General features: G+C 30.4%; 2 protein-coding genes across 3 annotated transcripts; both read right to left on the bottom strand.

Moving 5' to 3' along the window:
* Window positions 1-729: 729 nt before the first annotated feature.
* On the bottom strand, window positions 730-3,148 carry LOC114292372 (uncharacterized). Its single transcript, XM_028236317.2, has 2 exons — window positions 2,991-3,148; window positions 730-2,543 (listed from the first exon to the last, which is right to left on the bottom strand). Exon 2 carries the CDS (start codon window positions 2,480-2,482, stop codon window positions 839-841), a length of 1,644 nt encoding a protein of 547 aa, XP_028092118.2. The 5' UTR covers window positions 2,483-2,543; window positions 2,991-3,148; the 3' UTR covers window positions 730-838.
* A 9,608-nt stretch (window positions 3,149-12,756) lies between these two features.
* Window positions 12,757-21,914, bottom strand: LOC114293653 (alpha-soluble NSF attachment protein). Of its 2 annotated transcripts, none has more exons than XM_082882578.1 (9): window positions 21,672-21,914; window positions 19,874-19,923; window positions 19,695-19,767; window positions 18,085-18,164; window positions 17,266-17,417; window positions 15,898-16,063; window positions 15,769-15,816; window positions 15,430-15,510; window positions 12,757-15,084 (listed from the first exon to the last, which is right to left on the bottom strand). In XM_082882578.1, the coding sequence occupies exons 1-9, from the start codon at window positions 21,814-21,816 to the stop codon at window positions 15,070-15,072; spliced, it is 810 nt and encodes a 269-aa protein (XP_082738704.1). In that variant the 5' UTR covers window positions 21,817-21,914; the 3' UTR covers window positions 12,757-15,069. The 2 variants fall into 2 exon arrangements, with proteins under 2 accessions (XP_082738704.1, XP_028093568.1); XM_028237767.2 differs by having other exon boundaries at window positions 12,757-13,054.
* Window positions 21,915-23,126: the final 1,212 nt, after the last annotated feature.

The raw sequence follows: 23,126 nt of genomic DNA, 5'->3' as shown, positions 1-23,126 counted from the left end.
CACTCAACATTAGTCACCAAACCACATGACCCCAGAGATCCTACACAATGGTCATGAGGTCACTCAAGCACTCCATGACTGGAGATAGTTCCTAGAACTCACTTCTAGTCTAGACCAGCATGAGACCATTAAGGTGCTATTGGAGAACCAATTGTAGAGCAATACACTCAAGTGAAGAACATCTTATCATGAAGTAGCAAACCCATTTACCCACATAAATGAAACATTTTCTTCAATTCTTATCATGAAGCAGCAGCTAATTTTAAAAGTTTCAAACTACCAAGATGGATTGTCATCTACCAACAGTATGCCAATCTATATATATATATATATATATTTATCCCTTTGGAACATGGGTGGAAAAATGAATTCTCTGGAGTTCCAAAAGATTCACACCAATATCTTATATTGGAGCTCCACAACCTTGAGAAAATTACCGAAGATGGGAAGCTTGACAAAGACCCCAAGCAGAACGCATGGCAAGTCGAGATTACATTTTGCCACCTCAAAAAATTCAGCACATCTTTGTTTTGAGAAAACAATAGGCACAACTTTGTTTTTTTATTCAGTTCGGAACACCTAACAGGCTAGCACACTTTAGACATATTCCTTCTGCGATACTTGCTGTATATAGAGTATTTGTTCAAATATTGAGGTAACTACGAAACTATAATAATGCTCAGATGTATCCAAAAAATTGTCTTCAAGAGACCTAAGAAAGAAAAAGAATTTACATGTAAAATGCAATTGGATACACTAAAAATACTTATATATCATTTGAACTAGTCTGCAACATTTAATAATACAAATCATTATGCCATTATTGAATGGTTTTAACCTAATTGGCTTCTCTTTGTATAAGTGAAGGCAGAGGTGGTGTCATAGTTTCATCCATACCTCCTGTATGAGATTCCTCCTCTTCCAAAGGAACATGCCCATCTGGAATTGTAGAGTTAGCTTTTGTAATCTGTGATGGAGCAGAGATGTTGCTGTGTGGAGAACTTGGGCCAGACCTAAACTCTGAATCTCCATCTTCACGAGGCAAAGGTGAAATTTGCAATTGGCCACATCCATCCACTTGCTTTGTGCAAAATTTTTGTTCTACAACATCATATGAATTCGCAGTCCGCACTTCCTGAGCAAGAGAACACCAACAGCAGAAAAGCCAGAGTGTAAAATCAGCAACATCTGCTTTACTGCAACAGAAATTATATGGTGGCAAGTTGAATCTCTTTCTCATCTGAATCCTCCAAAATCCACCATAAAGTAAACCAAACACACAAAGAAAGACCCCCGTAACCCCCAATGCCTCCCTCACGCTCTCGTTATTGATATTAACGGCAGCCAAATTGAAAATCCAGAAAGGGGCCGTGCAAAACAGAAGAAAAGTTGCAATATGAACATACATGTTTCCGAACCCAAGTCTCTCCATATTCCACCCAAAAACACAAAAACTACAAAATAGTGAGAGATATGCTAAAGAAATATCATCCCAAAAATCAAGCACCCCACCACTCCACGTGGGTCTGGTGCTCTCGACAATCCTCTCATCTCTTGAAGCAAATGAAAATCTCTTCTCTAATGATTTGGATCTTAACTGGCTTGGCTGGCATACTTCACCAGTGGTAATATGAGCTTGTGATTCCTCATCCGTTTCAGAATGGTAATCCTTCCCGAGTGGGCTAACAATGCAGTAAACACCAGCGATTGCAGGTGCAGCAATTGCAACAGAGATACATATCCCAACTCCTATAGCTGGTCGGACTGATCTCTTGTATCCTAAGTTAAGACTACACAAGGCATATTGCGCAAAGCAGTTAATATGTAATAGAGCAACAACAACCATCATGTGTGCCCATTCATGAGGCTTATAAGTCCCATTCTTGCAGTAAATCATTCTGAGTTTGGAAATGTCATCAGGTCTCCATCTAAACAGAAGTATGAGGTGGTAGATACGCTTCGGGTGTTGATAAAGACACATTAGAGTAAATAATGCATTGAGGATTTGATTATTAACTTCGAACCAAGCATCTCTTTCACTCTTTTTCAGCAGGGCACCGTTCAACATTCCGGTCATGACGAGGAACAGAAGTGCACCAGATACACCAACACCAACAATCCAAACAAAAAGGGCCATGTTCATAGGGTCCTTAATCCATTCTTTGCCCATTTTACAAATAGAGCCCCAATCCATTTTCCGGGAAAAGACCCTATTGAGTTGCTCTCGAATAACATGACCACTTGACGAATGCACAGCCCGTGACATCTGATCTCTCCTCGAAGCAATACGCTGGAATTTGAGAAACCGTGTTCGTTTGGGCTGAGCAGCTAAATTAGCATGGAGCCTATGTTGAGGGTTTTCATCAGTTATAAGTCCCTTTTGAGACATAGAAATATGAAGAGGAATCCGAGTATTGACACTAGTAGAACCATTACATTTCTCAATTCCCTCATCATTTCCACCATTATCAATCGAAACCATTCTCGCTGCAAAAAATCCAAATCTTCACCAGGGGACCAAGTGTTGAAGCTGTAAAAAAACACTGGTAGCAGAATCCAACACTTAGAGGCAGTTTTGGGTTCTAGAATCTAACCTATTTTTTCTTTCTTTTTAAAATTAGTTTTTTAATTTCACTCCAGCCCACAATAACAATCACAAAAAACAGGCAATAAGCAAAACAAATTTTTTTTTTTTTTTTTTTTTGGTGCTCTCTTTCAAAACCTAAATAACACACTATGAATACATCTCAGCCACAACAAATGAAAGTTATTGTAATTGAGAAATAAGCACATCAACAGAAAAACAGTACAAAATAATTGAAACCCACAAAAACTAAAACTCAAAAAAAAATCAGTAATTGGAAGTAATTGCTATACATTCATGAGTTTATACATATATAGATTTATGTATGTATGTAGAAATAAATAAATGAAATATAATTTAAAAAAAAAAAAAAAAGAGAATGTCTAAAATAACTTAGAAAACATACCTATGGATTGAAAAAAGATGAGGAGAGGAGATTAAAATGCAGGAGAACGCGAGCTCCACGTATCCATCAACAACACTCCCCCAGCAGCTGCAGAATGGAAAAAGCGGAAGAACTTCTAAACTACTTTAATAATTTGATGATGTCTTAGGAACGACGTCGTGTCGTGGTTGTTAGGCCATGACTTTTATTTTATTTATATTGAGGAGGCTTTCTCTATTATTAGGTACAAAATTGGAGTGCATTGACTTGGTTAACTTTGATGTCAGCTTTATAAAAGCGAGATTTATTTGTAAAAATATAGCCACTTTTGGAATAAAGTAAAAAATTATTTTTTGATTTTAAACTTATTTTAGATTATATTATTTTTTTATTTTTTTATATATTTTTTAAAAAAAATTAAAAAATTAATTTTTAATCAATTTCTCAAAATAATTCTATGTTTATAAATTACACATAAATAATTAGATAAGTTTAGAAATTTTAGTCGGCTAATATATTTTTTAAAAGATTAACTAGAAATATGATTTTATATGTATAATTCCCCGTCCTGTTTTGTTAATTTTATTTTTATTTTAAAATGCTCCAAAATGTTGGTCATTTTTTTTAAAATCAAACGATAAAATGTTTAGTCTTTCAAAACTATCCCTAAAAAGGTATGTTATGTTAAAAACAAAAAGGCATTTTCGAAATAAATCATTTAAAATTTAAATTCAAAAATAATAATTATATGTCCATTAAAAGGTTTAGAAATTTTCAAAAAGACTAACAAAATGGGACCGAGGAATGCAACAACCAATCACCAATAGAAGAAAAATATCAAATTTATTTTCATAGGAGTTGAATCCACAAACTCATATATTATACAACTACTAGGCCAACAGCCCACTTTTTGTTTTGCACAAATAAATTTAGAAGATAAAATGAAATTCGTCATCAAAATAAAGGGTTTACTGGTGAAAAGTTTATATCCATGGGGCATATGTCATTAGGTCCTAGGAATATATACACTCCCTTCCTCCTAAAATATTAATTCCTTATTTTATTTTTTATTATACTAAAATATTAGTTTATTTTTAAAAATTAAGTATTAAAATTATAGGAATTTTCTATTTTGCCATTCCTTTAAATTCATTAACAATATAAAAAGTACAATTATGACAATTGATATTCCAAAAAAAAAAAATTACTATCAAAGAGTAATTTTGAAAATTTAATATTTTTAAAGTGCAATAATTGTATTACTAAAAAAATTAAGGGTGTGTTTAGTTTGTGTTTGTAGAATAGTTTTTGAGATAAAAAATACGAAAACTTGTTTGGTTTGCCTTTTTTCAAAATTGGTTTTGGAAAATTGTTTTGGACAGAGAGTTTTAAAAAAAAGTAATTGAGAGAGAGAGAGTGATTTTGGAAAGTAGGTAACCAAACAAAATTTTGAGATTTTTTTTGAAAAAATTTGTTTGGTTTGATTTATCTTGAAAATTTGTTTGTAGAGAATTTTTTTCAAAATTTTTCAGAAAAACAAACCAAACAAGGCCTAAATTTTCCAAAATGAACTATTATTTTGGGACGAAAGAAGTATATATATATTTTTTTGTGATAAGGACACGTGCGAAAAAGTTATCCAAAAATTGATTGGAAAAGTCAACACTGAGGAGGATACATAGATGACATTTGACATACAAGTTACTCGTGTACAAATAGGTGATATTTTGATAGATAGGTGGATAAATAAGTGGCATATATACAAATAAGGCTTATTTTGGGAAGTAGATTAAGGCATTGTTTGGCATCTCCTAAACAAGTCAAAAAGTAACTATCTTATTTAAGTCATATCATCTTATTTAAGTCACATCACTTCTCTACCATATCACTTCAAACTCATCCTATACTCAACCCATATTTTATAAAAAGTCAAAAAGTATACTTATTTAAAGCATTCCAAACCACCACTAAAAGTCACTTCCTAACTTTTAATCTGCTTCTCTCTCTCACACACAAAAAAATTAAATAAGTCAAAAAGTAATTTTTAACCATATTCCCAAAATACCCCCTAAGTAACATTTAGCATTTGGACATATAGACAAATATGTAAGATTTAGACAGGTATATGTCATTTTGGACATATAAATGTCCTTTCAACCCCAAAAAAGAAAAATGATTAAAAGCTGGCTTTTAACTTTTAATTAAGTTTTTTGGCTTTTTTAGAAAGTGATTTGAAAAGTTGATAAAAAATTGCTTACAGATTTTTTAATTAATATTTGTTTATGATGTCACATTACAATAAAATGACTAAACTATCCCCACTCAATTTAGAAAATTTACATTTTCACCCATGTATAACCCTAAACAATATAACTATAATTTCACAGATAGTTTTTTTGAACCTTCCCAAATGACTTTTATGTTAAAAAAGCCGATCTAACTTTTTTAGACAAGTTGTAAAACACAACTTTTAACCAACGTTACTTGAGCCTACTCAAAAAATTAACAATGTACCTGTAACCTAAATGCCCAAAATAAATTACATGGCACTAACACAAAATTGAATGGATTATTCAGATCATTTAACAAATTAGATAGAAGTCCAATCCATTATTTTTATAGGTATGCTCGAAAGTAATAATTCATGTTACAGGGATCAAATTTGAAAATTTTAAATAACTTCTTGCCTTTTACCAAATACATTGATAGGGACATGAAAGTGAGACCTACTACATCAATTAATTGGTACACATTAAATTACATTCAGAATTTTGACATGAAAGTTAGTCATTTTAACATTATTATATCAATTAATTGATACACATTAAATAACATTCATAATTTTGACACGAAAATTAGTCATCTTTAACATTGTTATTTTCATTCATTACCTAGTCAAATTTTTTTGGGTAACATCAATTATTTTTTTCTTTTCTCTCGACTATTTTTAATATCCTCATTTATGAGGTTGCGTATAATTTTTATTTTTATTTTTATTTTTAAAAATTTATGTCAATGTGTTTGCTGTAACTTTTATTTATAACTTATAAAGTAAAAATAACTTATGAAGTAATATAACTTAGATAAGTTAGAAAAAAAAATAATAATTATTGAAAAGTAAGAAGAAAAGTGTTTTAAGTTTTTGTTTTCTTGTAACAAACTGCACCAAAAAAAAGTCCTAATAATGGTTGTAAATTTCCCGGTAGTTTTTTTTTTTTTTAATGCCACGTATTTTTTTATGTTTTTTTGGTATTTGTATTTGTATTTATATTTGCCTATCTTCTATATATTATATAAGTAAAAGGTGATTTATAATGAGAAGCCTCCTAAGAGTTTCAAACTCTCATTTTAAAATTATTGATTTTTCAATTTATAAAATAGATTTAAAAAAATCTAAAAATCATTCAAAAATAAAAAAATATCAGAATTTAGATATAGATTTCAAAAAGATATAATAACATCTAAATTTGAATTGTAATTTAGTAATATAATTATGTATTTTTTTATGTATATCTTTTGAAATTTTTAATCACTTAATGAACAAATTAATCAATTTTCAAGTCTTATTTAAAGAATAATCTGATTCGTCATCCCAACTCCTACACTTTGTGGGCACTGGCGGAGGAGTTGACGGATTGGACTGGGCGAGGTCTAACTGTTGAAGGTAACATCATTGATGATGATGGTCGAAATATCTATGTCCGTTTCGTGTCAAGGATTTTGATCGAATTTTATTTTCTTCAATAAAGACCATAAAATTGAAATATAGAGATAATCTCTATAGTTGTATATAATAGTATAATATCTAGAGATAATCCCTAAATATAATTTCTATATTTTTATGTGATTAAAATAGTCCATCTTAAATAGTATATAAAAGAGTTTGATAGCTTCTTTTATCCCTAAAAAACACAATTTATTTTTTCTACTTTTTAATTTTTTAAATTGAAACATTAGCTGTTTATATTCACAAAACAAAACTGATAAACATATATCCAAAAATTACTCTCTTTTTTTCTTTTTTCTTTTTTTTAATAGGTAGGATATTTACAAATGGAAAAAGTTTGACACCTCAAAAAACTTTTCCTAATTCTACATATAATGATGTGGTCATAAGGCCTCGTTTGGGAACAGGCTAATTTAGTAACTTTTTGGCTATTTGGCTAAAAAGATAGGTAAAAAAAACTTATATGTTTGGGATGACTTTTTGGCTAATTACGAAAAGATGTGCAAAAAGTAGAGAGAAAAGAGAATCTTTAGCTTTTTGGTATGGGTTGTTGGCTTTTTGGCTAATTTAGTAACTTTTTGGCTAATTGGCTAAAATAGCCTCTTGCCAAACGAGGCCTCAAATTATATATTTCAACCAACCACATACTCAAATTTTCACTATTTTAAGATTTTATTTTACTATAATTCTAATTAAGAGAATTTTCAACCCTTAATATTTTCTTTTATCAAATTATAATTTGATAAAAATTTAAAAAGATGAAGTGTTGAAAATTCTTTTAAACTAATAATTTAAAAAATTGTAAGCATAAAAGTTAACTTATAAATTTTACATATACCATAAGATAAAATATTAAATTATTATAATAATATTTTTTTTAATTTATACATAATACGGTTACCACTAATATATATTTTATTTGAAAAGAAAAAATCAAAAGGGAATGGAAGAGTGCGGGCTTGCGTAATGCTTACTGCGCAGAATGATCAAATTATAATAATGCAGCGTAATATATGTACGGCTCTTGTCAATAGAAGAAAGGCCAACACTTATTTTTAAAAAGAAAAACTTTACAAACTCTCCCACAATTTCTTTAGATTTATTTACCATGGAAAAGTCTAGTAGGGCCGGAAAAGTTCTCAGAAATTTATCATGAATTTTTTTTTTTTTTTGGTAGTGTATATTTAAATTTTTTATTGTAGAACTAAAATTTAAGTAAAGTTTAATCATCAATTTCAATTTTTGAATATTTTCTTATATATTTACAACATTGCTGATTTTGTGGTATTTTAAAAAGTTGGTAAAAAGTTAATTTTTTGGGTCTTTTAATCTATTTTGTCTTCTTATAAGTAAAAAATATGAGAGGTGATGTGATTTAAAATTGGTAAAAAATTAAAAATTGACTTTTTATTTGATTATCAAAATACCCTTCAATTAATTTAAAAAGAATCATATAAAATGGAGACATATACCCGAAGTTTAGAGAAAATTCTACCCTTTTAACATAATTACACCGAATTTTTTTTTATTTTTTATTTTTTGGGTCGAAAGACTAAAGAGTCAAAAGCAGAGGGGACGCCATGTGTTGGGTGATGATGGGTCCCAGACCCATCCAGGTATTAAAAACCTAAGAAAAAAAATTATTTATATTATTAATATTTTATTTAGTATACTTTGATCCTATTAAAAAATTAAGAGACCCCATTCAACATTATTGTTTTTTTTTTTATCGGCAAAGAAAAATTTCATTAAATATGAAATTTGAAGGTACAAGGAGATAAAACGCATTGAGAGAGATTCGAAGAGTAAAAATTCATTCTCCTACTACTGTTACTCGCGTTCTTACAACCAACCTCTTAACCTCATGGTTTTAAATTAAAAAAAAAAAAAAAAAACTCTTGAGCCCCCACCTAACACACAGCTATACACCCCACGTCAGACTAAGACACTTTATACACTCTTGAGCCACATGTTCTTACACCCTGCACCATTGTCGGACTGCCCCACGCCTGACTCTCTTGGGCACTCAACCTCCATAATTGCTGGATACACAGGCTCCATTGCCGTCGAGAACTACCCGTCTCGATCCACCATTACCGGACACCCACGCCTTGCTCTCGACTGGGCTGCTGTCACTACGCCTTGCTCTCCACGCTTGAGTCTGTATCACTGCTGTCGGACACTCAAGTTGCTGCCGAGAACCACCTGTGACTTCAATACCTACTGGTTTCTCCTCCTTGAGTCAACAAATTCCTTGCTCTCGACTTCGACCTCTATCGGAACTGCTACTGGTGCCTCTTTTTTTGCTGTTGCTGCCTCCTTCTTTGGTTCTTCTTCAACAGCCACTGGTTCGGTTCTTCTTCACCACGCTTCTACCCTGAAAATCCAGTTTCCATCTTAAATTTCTCCCACGGTTTTGTCATTCCTATCAAAAATCAAGATTGGTGTTGAATATATACCATCATAACATAATATCACTGTTACATTTAATATTTATTAGTTACAATGAATAGTTACGAAAGGAAATATATCGTAAATATCAATAAATAATTTTGGCCATGTTTGGTTTGTTTTTGAGAAAAATTCTCTACAAACAAATTTTAAAGAGCAATCAAACCAAACAAATTTTTTTCAAAAAAAATTTCAAAATTTTGTTTAGTTACCTACTTTCTAAAATCACTCTCTCTCTCATACACATCAAATCAATCACTTTTTTTAAAACTCTCTCTCCAAAATAATTTTTCAAAACTATTTCTAAAAAAAGGCAAATCAAATAAGTTTTCATACTTTTTATCTCAAAAACTACTCTACAAACACAAACCAAACACACCCTTATATACTCTACAAACACAAACCAAACTACTCTACAAACACAAACCAAACACACCTTACAAACACAAACCAAAAAAGGCAAATTTATGTTTGTGTATTTTTCTTGTCATTAGAAATCTATTGTTTGAGAAATTTAAATCACTCTTATTGGTGAACAATTTTTTAAAAATAATTTTTGAGTTTTTGTATTTTTTATATCTTTAATGAACTTTTAAAATTTTTAGATCCATTTAATTAAGATACATCTAAAAAGAAATTATTTTTTTGGTTAAAAATTACTAAATACCAAAAAAAAAAAAAGAGTAATATTTATTTAGTTTAAATTGTTTTTTTATTGAATATATATGAAAGTTAAGTTTGTAGGGGTAACTCCACCTATAAAAAAATTCTGGAATCGTCACGGGTCAAAAATTATATAAGATTATGTGAAGATATAAAAATAAATAAAATATAATATAATTTTTGATGTAAAAGAAATAATAATATCATTTTTTTCTTCATATATATAAATAACAAATTACTGATGAAAATAAAATTAAGTGTTATGTGAATCAAAACATTAAAGTGTCTAATGTAATTATATCAAATTTATAAAATTTACTGTATTTTATCCAAATATTATGATAGATTAGTATAATTTATCATAGAATAAATAACATTGGGAGATGACATTGTGAAATGGATACTAATGTTCAAATTTCATCAATTAAAAAAAATGCTTTTAAGTAAATTTAAAATTTTTTTCTTGTATATAAATTGCTGATCTCTCCAACATAAGACTTTCTGTTTTTTTGAGGTTAATGAAGCAACTCCCTGGCTTACCTCATGAGAGTAGGCAAGTAAGCAACTTTATACTTAAAATTCTCTCTCTCTCTCTCTCTCTCTCTCTCTCTCTCTCTCTCTCTCTCTCTCTCTCTCTCTCTCTCTCTCTCTCTGAGGTCATATTTAAAAAGTGCAAAATTTAAACCATTTACATTTACATATGGTGCAAATAAAAATGAAAACAAAGATAAGAAGTGGATCCTATCTAAAAACGAAAAAAAAAAAATTAGAAGTGGAGGTGTGAAAAAAAAAAAGATGCTAATCTGTGAACCTATGACCGAAATTAACTCATACAGTTTGAGAAGATAAATGAATTGAGTTGAGTTGAATTGAATTGGTTAAATGATAAAATTTGACAGATTAATTCACAACCGATTTAAAAATGGTCAACTATCAACTTACTTAAGTTATTTATATGTATAGACAAAACTACCTTAAATTTTCACATAATCACTTATTAACTTTAGCACTATTAAGTTTAGGGTTGATTATTTTTGTTATTGAGTGATTGTTTTTTCTTACTGTAAATTAAATTTGCTAAATTATAAAGTAACAAAATCAGATTTTTATATTTTTAAGTTTTATAATGATTTTCTCCATGTCTTAACCAATGCAAGTAAATTTTGATATATAATTTTAATAATTATATATAGAAGCATATTTTGTGTGAGTACTAGTTAAAAATAAATAAATAATAAATACTAACATTTTACCCCCAAACTTTTTTTTGTGGTGATTACTTACACAAATACTAATACTCATTATAATTTAAAATATATATATTTATTTATAGATCACATTTATTCTACGTGTGATTTATATTACACTTATTGTAAATCTATATTGTACACCATTTCAAGCTAAAATTTTAAATAAATAATATTATATATATATATATATATATAAAGAGCCTCAATTTTAAGATTTATCCAAAAAATTTCGCCTTTGAAAATCTCAGAGCCGGTCTTACACACCACTCTATTGTGAAGAGCACGAGGACTTCAAGCCATGGACGCTGGGAATTTGTAGCTCAGAGGCTTTTATATCATTTGGACCTAAGTTTTGGGAAGTTGATAAAAAATTAACTTTTGACTTTTTAAGTTGGTAAAAAGTTAACTCTTGGCTTTTTACCAAGTTTTTTAGTTTTTTGGAAAGTGATTTGAAAAGTTAGTAAAAAGTTGACTTGTGACTTTTTAGTTTAATATTTGTTTATGGTGTCAAATCAAATTAAAATGATCAAAATATCCTTACCCAATATAAGAAATTTATTTTTTTTTATTTTTTTGTCATAGGCCTCAATTTGTAATTTCACACTTATTTTTTATAACTCCCCAAATTAATTTTATTGAGTTTTTGCCACTTGCGTTTTTGGACCTTTTTGACAAAAACGTGACTTTTTTTTGGTTCCCAAAACGGCACTCTTTATTGACTGGTAAGTTTGAACCAAGCACATGCGCCACTAGTCTAAACTTCACATCTCTAGAGGTTCATGCGGTCTATCAACACAAACTAATTACAAAATCAAACGCAACATATTTATAAACAGGAATTTAAAATAAATATTAGTGAAATTCATATTTAAAAAATCTAATATGATTTTGTGACTGATTTTTGTATTCATAAACCTATTCTCTTCTCAACCAGCAGCATCATAGGCTCACATTCATCCAATTTTTAGGCATGTTGTCACTCAATATAAAGGTAATAGAAATAATACTGTATGCACCAATTAATACACCTATTAATATACTAACAAATAATGTGACATAATTTTAAAAATTTTAAATATTTATAATTTATATAAAAAGTAAAATCACTAATAATGTCATAACACGTGTAATGGTTGTTTTGGCTTCCCACATACACTTGGCTGCCAGCTAAAAAACACCCCCTGTTCTGCTCTGTTTGGCTTACAGGGTCCACTTTTCTTTATATCTTTACCAAAGTCAACAGCTCAATTCAGCTTAAGGGAACTACAAGATCACAATGCCACCTAATCCAGTGTACGAAACTCCTATTAACAACAAAATGGAGGTTGAGAATATCAACTGCTCCAAATTTACTGACAAGATGTCCAAAAATTACTACATAAGAATATCAGAAAAGCACAAACACTAATGTTGTGTTTAGTTAGGAGATTTAGAAAGGAATTTAGAAACAGAAAGAAAAAAATGTAAAATTTGAATAAAATATACATACATTTCACCTAATTTCACACATTTTCTCTTTCCTTCTCCAAATTTCTTCTCAAATCTCCCAACCAAACACTAACATAAAAAACTTTGGCGAGCTATCTGACAAACTAATATAGTGCGGAAATTTTGTTGTGAATCAATTAGACAGATTAGAGCTTTGATGCTACAAAAATTAAGGAATGAAGAGACTTAAGATGGGAATTCTTCGACATGTTCAACATACAAGTACATTTATCAACCTCAGTTAGATAAAGAAAACCATGTATCCATTACAATCTCAGGCATGCTTATGAAGGCAAGCATATTCATTCAGGTCAACAACAAATTTAGTACACACAAAATAAACAAAGAATATAATCAGACACAAACACTCAGTAAAATCATCATCATAAAAATGCAAATGAGACAGCATCGAGGTAAAAACAGGTTTAAGTAAGGTCATCCTCCTCTAGTTCTTTTGCCTTCAGAGCTTCCTTAACTCTCAACAGAAGGGTCGTTTTCCAAGCATCCTGTGGAGTGAAATGTGTGGAAACAAAATAAGAAATCACACTATTTCACTAATTAAATAGAACATAGCATCCAAATATTGATTAATCAACATCAGTTCAACTTGATCAAAAAAACAAGTGGCTTGAGTGTAAATGGAAATGAGCAAGAAACCCACAAATTCAATAAAGAAAATAAGGAGGTGAAAGTGTCACATAAACTACTAAGTCAACTGCAACAGTGAACAAATTCAATTTCACAAAGCTTAATGCAAACAAAATACATTTTTCTTGATTAGATGAATCAATTTTTCCATTCATCTCTCTTAATATCATTTCCTTGTAAGTCTATTGCTTTGATGTCATCCTCAATGACATTCAACTCAAATTGAATCACTTGGCAAAACCATTTCAAACCTTTTCACCAATAGGTGGCCCCTCTAACTTCTCAATAATGCATTAATTTCTTCATATTATATCATTTTTTCCCAGGCCTATGATCCTTCTTAGCATCCTCCTTTCAACTAAACTTATTTCAAAATTTCAAATTGCATGCTGATACCTCAAAATTGATCCAGAACTAGTGTGTTCGCAAAAATCAAACTAAGCCTGCTAGGATGGAGAAACTGGGGAACTCTTGGAAGATGATACAAAAATTAAAAGCCATGGTTGCAAATTAAATATGGCTGCTAAGGTTGTCAGAGACGCTTCGGTACTATTGAAAGATGATAATGGGGTTTAAGGGTCAAAAAACATGCTACATAGGACTGTGAAGAACTTGCCATTAATTCTCCATCTTTTCTGCATTTCAAACAAAACAAATCAAAAAACCCTTGGACGAAGAGCAGGACTCAGAGAGCATCACACACTAGACGCATAGAAACATATATAGGAGAAACAAGCTATACAAAGCTTTTACTATTAGTAACAGTAAAGAACTCATCTATATTATCAGAGAAAGTAAAGCAGTGGTCCTATTTTTAGGACACTTAGCAGACAAATCTTTTGATTTTCCATCAATATCCTTGTTATTTTCTCTAAACAAAAAGGAGATATAGGTTAAATTAAGTTATCCATGTCCCACTCCCCAAAAACTACCCCGTGTTCTCTCTCTCTCTCTCTCTCTCTCTCTCTCTCTCTCTCTCTATCTTATCCCTAGAGTTTTGATCATGAGAATGCACATGCACCACATGCATGACACATGGCAATCCTCTAGTAGCAAATTAAAAAATAAAAAATAAAAGAAGAAAGGGTTAGGAATTTAACAGGTTATCAGTCTTGGATCTCGTTATCCATAATTACGAATAATAAAGAATCAAATATACCACAAAAACAACAAAAAAAAAAAAAACATTTCATACTTGGTACACCATACATAGTGTGCATTTTTATCCCTAAAATTAAGGCATGCTTGGTTTGTCTCTCAAAACATGTTTTCGGAGAAAAAATTCCCAAAAACATGTTTGGTTGAAAATTTATAGATAAATAAAATATCAAAATCACTTTTCTCTCTATAAGACTACAACACATCAATTAATCACTTTTTCTCCCTCCTCTCTCTCTCCTTCTCAATCCCTTTTTCTTTCACACCTATCTATTCAACTACAAGAAAAATATCAAATCATCCCAAACTCCAAAGCTATAAAACTATTTTCAAAATATACAACCAAACAAATTTTCTAATTTTCTAAACTCTCCAGAAAATTATTTTTGAAATAATATCTCAAAACACAAACCAAACAAGACCTAAGTGTTTCTAGAGAGGAAGTATAAACAACGAATTAATACGAAAACACTTTCTTTGTCTTTCTTCATCGTGTTATAATATTTTCTTCGTTGATATTTGACTTATTTCATTTTGGTATATAACAGTGTGTGTTTTTACCCTGAAAAGGGAAGGTGAGTTTTAATAGTTAATAACGACAAAGTGAAACTGCTAACCATTTATTTTCACTTCCATTTCTGAACCAATCCATACCTTGATCTCTTTACATGCATTAATACCACCGTAAATTATCAAAACTTGTGAGACCATTGTTTCAGCAGCCAAAATTCTGCAATTAATTATAAGGAAGCCTTTCAAGAATGTTATGCTCAGATAGTATCAATCAACAATGGTAAATCTGAGTTGATATTTCTCCTCACTGTTGGTCTTTGATATGGTCTAATCAGTACAAACTTCACATTCAACAAGAGTTTAATCCTACTAAAGTGCTATTTTCAAGATCTAAAACCACTCAAAGCTCTTCTGACCATAGTGAAGTATGACAGCTGGTATAAAGACATCTATAGGCGATGAAATGAATTCTAGACAAACTAAAAGCTAGGATCGCAGTTATGGCCAGTCGCAGATAATCAAATCCCAAACCTACTTAAATAGTATCAGAAATGCAACTTACCAGCTGGGTCATGCTATCAAATTCCTTCACAGCATCAGTGAACTTTGCAACATCTTCCTGATCAATTGCATCAGCCAAGTCCTGCCATAAGAGAAGCAATGTTCCATGTTAAGCTTAATTTCTGTTATATTACAACCTAAGAAAGGAGATAGCTTAGGTTGTTGATAGAAAACCATCAAAATATGCACTTCATATGAAAGAATCCAATGAGATAAGAAGTTCACTAGATTCCATCAAATCCATTTCCTGACAACTATATAATGAATTTCATCATCAAAGTGGAATCTACCAGAGAAATCAGATGCAAAACTAGCAACTGAGTCTACAAGCTATACATACCGCCAACAATCTGTACTCTCGTGTTCCAGAAAAAGTTGGGTCCATATCCTGCAAATTCATTCGTTGTTAAACTATAATACAAGCAATAAGGTTAAAATTCAATATGATGGAAAAAAGCAACGTTGAAACCTGATATCGCTCTAATGCATTGCTAATTGCAACGACGTCCCCTTTGCCTTTACAGAGTTGGCAAATGCCAGCGTTAAGAAGATGTCCTTTAACTCCATATTTCAGCAAATTATTGTTCAGTGACTTCTGTGCTATGAATTCATAAATCTCAATCGATTTCTGGTATCTGGAGAAATATTGGGAGCATATCAAATCCGTCTCAACACACTTTTCATTCTTTCTCAAGAATGTCAAAATTTTACCACATTGTAAAGCTATGATAATGTTTTCATAGCAGCTGTTTTCAAATTTCATTTCAATTGTTCTATTAATTTAACCAGCGGTTCATAATCTTCTACATATTACTAAGCTATGCCCTTGAAATATATACTTGTATATATCTAAATCTGAAAAAGAGTAAACTAGATCATTGATATTGATATGATTATTTGTTTTCAAGCTAGACTACTTGTCCCAAATAATTGTCTGTAAAACTATAAACCAAGCAACTTGATGAATGTGAGTTAATTGCTGGCATCATTGGAAGAAAAGACCATCATACTGAACTATGAGTTATCATTAATTTACGCCCCGTTTGTTTGGGTGGAAAACAGTTTCTGAAAAATGTTTTCCATATTTTCTGGTGTCTGGTATAATGAAAAACAAAAGTCAACAGAAAACATTTTCTATGATCAACAAAAAACAAGCCTATATGGGCAGAAACTGTTTTCCACTTTTACAAGGTGGAAATAGTTTTCTCGACTAAAGTCTTACCAACATCACCACACTACCACCACCACTCTCACTTCTACCACCACACCACCATCACGACGGCCACAGCCACCATCACTGCCACTATCACCACCACCACCGGCCGACCACCATGCTACTCCACCTTCGTTTCACCACCACCACCACCACCCAAAAATAGAAAAATGTTATCTCCAAAAAACATTTTCCAGAAAAGGTTTTCCGTAGAAAATATTTTTCATTATTTTCCGCCCAAACAAATGGATCGTTAAAGACAAAAACAATCACAAGCAGGCTGAGTTAATCCATATGAGCAATTCGAACAGCCTCCAAGGAGATCCTACTTAACAATGATTATATCAAAGTGTGTCCAGAAAAATGTACACAGATGTGCATAACTTCTGCAGATAATATATGTGAAAATTTTCTATAAGCACATGTATTAGTAAATTAATATAAATTTACAGGACTGATGATGAACTGCATTGAAAAATGGTAGCTTCATATCCTAATAAATTAAATTTTGCAACGAATTCCTATGCAAAGTAAAAGAGGTTAAAACAGATAGAAGATACCAGACTGAATTTTGCAGCACAAAGGTTTAAAAGTAATGTAGCCTCATAAGATGTACAAGCTTACTGTTCTAGTTGAGCAGCAAATTGTGCAATTTTCTGCTTGCACTGATTCGCAGAAGTTGTTACTTCTTCACTGTCGAAAAGATCAGCTGCTCTTTCATAGTAATCAATAGCTTGCTCAAAGTTCTGTTCAGCCTCACATAATTCAGCAATTTCCTGCACATGACAAAAAAAGAGTTCCAAGTCATTGTCATTATAATTTTATTATCCATCACATGCAATGCTCATATAGGCGTACTCTAACATCAACCTCAATAGAATAGTATGAATGACTATCTATGAAGCACGGACACCTCTTTGGAGGTGACATACTAGTGTCCAAAACATGTCAGACACGACACGCACCAGACAAGGACACTGTAGAGAGTCGGACACGCTAGAACACTTGAGACATGCTGTGGACATGTTGAAGACAAATTGAGGACAACACGTTAGGGACACGCTGAGGACCATTTTTTCCCAAAAAAATTAAAATTTTTAATTTTTTTTTTATTAAAATAACATACCTAAGGTTGATAAATTTGATAAAATTAAATATTTGATATAAAATAAATATTAAATATTTTGAAATATGACATATAATAAATATTAAAATTATATATTTTGCACCTGTCCCCAACGTGTCATGTCCTACATTTTTTAAAATTTTGTGTGTCCTCGTGTCTGTGTCATATCTGTGTCGTGTCACTATCCGTGCTTCTGACTATCGTTGTAACAAACAGTAGAGGTCAAAGATGTAAGACAATATGAATAAGCAAGTAATCACTTTCAAGAACTGCCTCAAGTGCACCATTGTTTATTGACAAACTAGCAGAGATTGTACCTTGTAATATCTTGCAGACATATTTAGCTTTCCATTCTCCTTAAAAAAATTAGCTGCTTGCTCTAGACAAGATATGGACTCTGAAATGCATAAAACATTTATGACGAGTAAGTAATCCATCACTCTGTTGTTTGCTAATAAAGAACAACATTGTTTATTATGATTTATGATTGAACAAGCATGATACTTGGGGGTTATTTGGTAAATCTGAAAATTAAGTACTAAATTTTTTTAGTATTGAATTTCTAGTGATGAAATATTTAAGTACTAAATTTTTGAATTTGAAATTTTAAAATAATTGTGTTAGTTGAGTGAGAATGAAAATGATAACTACAGTCCATTGAGTGTATTCAAACCATAGTTGTCAAATCGTGAATCAAATCAAATCAAATCATGAATTGTAAAGATTTAGTCACTTTTTCTAAATTACTTAGAAAAATATATATATACATGCTTGGACGTTAAATTTATCTTCTAAATATAAAATATTTAGACTCAGATTAATAAAAATGTTGTTTTGAATGATGATCATGTGGTCTAATAGATAAGAAGTTAACACAAGTTCCCATGCAAGATCACCATCTTACTTTTTCCCCTTTTTAGATACTGTTTATCAACCATTCTTAATAAAGAAAGTAAACAAAGACAAACTCTTAATTTTCAAGTAACAATAACTTAACAATAATGTTTATATTTCATAAGCATACATAAGAAAGTATAAATTAGAATCTTTTATTTTAAAACCTAAAGCATTTTAAAAGAGGCATATGCTTATTGTTCAAAAAAGTATATTTTTGTTTATTTAAGAAAGAACTTGCAGAACCATTAGGATTAACCAACCTCACCCATGCAAAATTGAAATATATTTTTTTCAGTAAAATAGCAATAGATAATTCATATTGCAAGTTACTTTAACATTAAACATCTTTAGAAGATACATTATGATTTTTTAAAGAAAAGAAAATGGGAAGAAAATGTTAAAACCATATTGGGTCTTACTAAATCTAATTAGATCCTATTAAAAATTTCCTGATCTCCAAAATAACAACAAATTATGTATATATATATCTGTTATTTTTGTACTAAACACTATTAGAAGTTGTATTATATCATTTTAACTATAAAAAATAAAAAGGAAAGAAAGAAAAAAACAAAGAAAAAACAAAATATGTCGGGCATGATAGTTTCAAGAATTGCATGAATCATAAAAAGTGAATCGAATTGTGAATTATGCAATTCGCAAAAGATTTACTTCCAAAATAAATTCTCCCATAGATTTGTATTGATTTGCAAAAATTACGAATTGAATCGCGAATCGAATCACAAATCGTAAGATTCTAATAACAAATTATTCAACATATAGTGATAAATCAAGTTTCTTTGACTTCAAATAAAAGCCATTCTCAATTAACTTTCAGGTGATGGTGCATTCAATTGCCAAATGCACTTACTGTGAAATCTTTTAATAATGCACTTAATTGTGCCATCAAACAGGGCTTGTAGGTGGTAATATTTATATGGTAATAGAACACTGCTTCTGCAAAATAAGCCAAATTGGTCTGAAAATTTCTAAATTAATCATTAAATGGAGAAGTAAATAAAAGACACACCTTTAGTATTTGTCTTCTTATAACAATGAGCAGCATCAGCATAAGCACTAGCAGCTTCATGTTTGCTATCCGACTATAAACACATACGCAATAGTGTCATATAGGCTTACATTAAGATAAGACGAGCAAATTAATCGTAGAAATAGAATGGCCTATGATCTGTAAGATGAAGCACTGACCTTTATATAACAGTTTGCTAACTTCACATAAGCTGATCCAGCTTGATCCCCTGAGAATCCATATCTCATAAAAGATTACAAACCCAACATACTGGCACATAATGTTGATGAATCTAATTTTAACCAATAGCCAAATTCTTTAATGATTGTGATCCTTCAAGTATTGATGCAATTGAAAATATTCTCAATATATATAAAGCATATAGCTTCCAAAATATTAGGGTACTCATAGTAAGAGAATTATTAAAAGCACATATTTCAAATGAATGGGCTTGGGAGTTAAATTTGTAAATACAGGGGAGAGTTAGTAATTGGAGTTGGATTTAAGAGGATTGAAGTAGAAATGTTTTATTACAATCCTCATACAATTAGAATCCTTCTTGTAAATTTGAAATAAAACTTTTAACGTTATCTTTTGTAATTTACACATAAGACAATGATAGTCAAAATAGCAATCTAAAATTGCACTTTATTATTTTAGCTAGCCATTTTTTTAGTACACACTCCAACAAGGGTCTCTTTTTGAACTACTTTTCTTTAACATAATTTGTTCTTCCATTCTTTCTTTTTCCTATACTACAATATTTGTTTATCAGTTGTATTTTCGCAACGGTAATATTTTTTATTAGTAATAGTTTTCCAACAATGGCATTTTTTAAGCTGGTAATATTTTTTGTGGTTTTGAAGTATTATGTGACATTGTCCACATAATGTAGTTTGGGAATATCATGTGCATTTTCCTATTGTATCTTATTTACCATCTCTCGTGTCAATACCCATTAAATAAATACAGTATTGACACATAACATGGACATTGTCACGTGGTTTTCCCAACTAATAATGCAGCGGAAAACTTTATGAGTAGGATAAAGGTGATCCATCTTTGTTATAAACTTAATAGATAATTGATGACCCACTTAGTGTGCTATGCAGTTTCTCTAAAAAATTGCCGAAATCCTTCCGTCTATCCCCTTGATATCTAAATGTGAGCTACATACAGTATAATTTTAAGACATGATCCTTGCATGATTACAACCAAATCCATTCATATTAAATCCGTGCATCAAAATGCAACCAATATTCATTTTCTAAGCTCATGAACCATGGACTAGTCTGCAATACTCATCAAGAAGTCAATATATTTTTAATTGGGGAAATTACTATTCAGTGGTAATTCTATAAAATTATTACATATTCATAGAAAAGTTAATGATTTTAATAATCAATGTTTATAAAGTTTACCATGTCTTTGCAATTATTTTTCAAAATACCCACTGATATGAAATTTCCCCTTTTTAATTTCCAAGTACCAATCTATTCATTTGTTGATAAATAAGAGACTACTAGACCCATACAAACATATGTAATTATACCTAGATGTATGTCATCCTAAATCCTAACCTAATTTCCAGATTAAAAATGATAAAAATAAAAAATGAACAACTTTTATTTATTCTTCCATTGAATGAACACCATTTTTTTTCTCTCTCCACTTATGCTATTCCAAAATTAATACAAATTTTACTGTTCAACTTCGTTGACAAAAGTTGAAACCAAGTCAAACAATTGCAAATGCACATACAATCAAGCACTCAATCAGATTATCATTCTGATCAACTAATCAACCAATTCTAATTCAATAAAAGACTTCAAAATTACCATAAGAAATCAATCGAAATAAGCCCTAAATCAAATCAAAATCGACAAAACACGATACAGATTTTTGACTTTTCGCGATCGCATCGATGAATGAAAAGGCACAATCGATGAATGAAAAGAAAAGAGTGAGAAAAGTTACATGATTTGGCGAGTTTGAAGGAATTGGCGGCTTTATCGAACAAATCAGCGGCATCTTCGTATTTGGAGCTGAAGAGACCCCAGCCGTTGAGCTTCTTCTCTGCTTTCTTCTCCAATTCTTCTCCTCTCGCTATCTGATCGGCCATCGTTTTGGTTCCGTGTCTCTCTCTCTCTCTCTCTGTTTGTTGCAGAGATGGCTGTTGATGAAGATGTGTATATATATTATATACTAAAAGAAAGTAAAAATAAAATTAATATTATAATATGTACTTAAATAAATAGGAATAAAAGAAAATAATAATGAAATTAATATTATAATGTGTACTTAGCTTAAGTGGTATGAGTCCTCATACTTAAACCCATGGTCATGGGTTCAAATCTTACCCATCTCTTTGTTTAGCTTTTTTTTCACTTTATAATAGTATAGATAGATAGATAGATAGATATATGATATGGTGGAAAGAGCAAAAAGGGAAGAAGAAATCTGCTATTTCCACATTTATGACAATCCAGGGAAGAGAATATGCTCTTATTTTCATGGGCTGAAATACTTATCAAACCCAGCCCATCAAGAAATGTGTGCTATATCTGAATGTTGTATTTGATTCATTGGAATTAAATAGAATGGATTGAAACAAAATTGTCATTCTTTAAACTTAGGGTAAATAATAATTCTATTTGTAATATTTAACTTAGGGTAAATAATAATTCCATTTGTAATATATATTTTAATTAACTAATTATGCGAATGAATATTTAATGGAATGTGGAATGCTTATTCCATTCAGTTTCATTTTATTTGCTTATTTATTTCATAGATATTGTTTAATGTTAGAAAGTGTATAAAAAGTTTTTTAAAAATATGTAACAATATTAAAAAGTATACTAATTTTAATAAAAATGTATTGAAATTAGTGAAAAATGTATTGTATTTTACAAATATTTTAACTTTTATTTATACTATAAGGAGACTTGTTATAGTACTTAATATTTATATTTAGTTTTCAACTATATGCATTCTATTTGCTTTATCTACCTATTATTATTATCATTATCTAATACCCTCTCAAAGGTTTTTGATTTAAATCCCACCACTGTATCATGCACAAAAGTCATGAAAAATCCTATATATATTAACTGGTTTTTTTTTCTTCTTAACATTAACATTAACATTTATTTACTTAGTTAACACTAAAAATCGATCAATTTTCTATTCCTCTCCTTCCAAAAGTCCTAGAACAGACATGTCTCCCTATTTTTTGAATTGATGATTGAATTATAAAGGTTGTGTTTGGTATAGCTTTTAAATCATGATTCTACCTTTTAGTTTGAGTGCGGCATTTGTTTATAATTTTTAAAAATCATTTTCACACGCGCGTTTGAAAATTCGTGTACCCGGAGTTCTCCCAAACGTCCAGCTGGTTGACCGGAACAGTAAATTTTATTTTATTTTATT

This window comes from Camellia sinensis, chromosome 8 (assembly GCF_055761805.1).
Source record: "Camellia sinensis isolate YWXY chromosome 8, ASM5576180v1, whole genome shotgun sequence".
Taxonomy (NCBI): Eukaryota; Viridiplantae; Streptophyta; class Magnoliopsida; order Ericales; family Theaceae; genus Camellia; species Camellia sinensis.
Note: the sequence above shows the minus strand (reverse complement) of the source record. Positions and strands in the feature narration are given on the sequence as shown.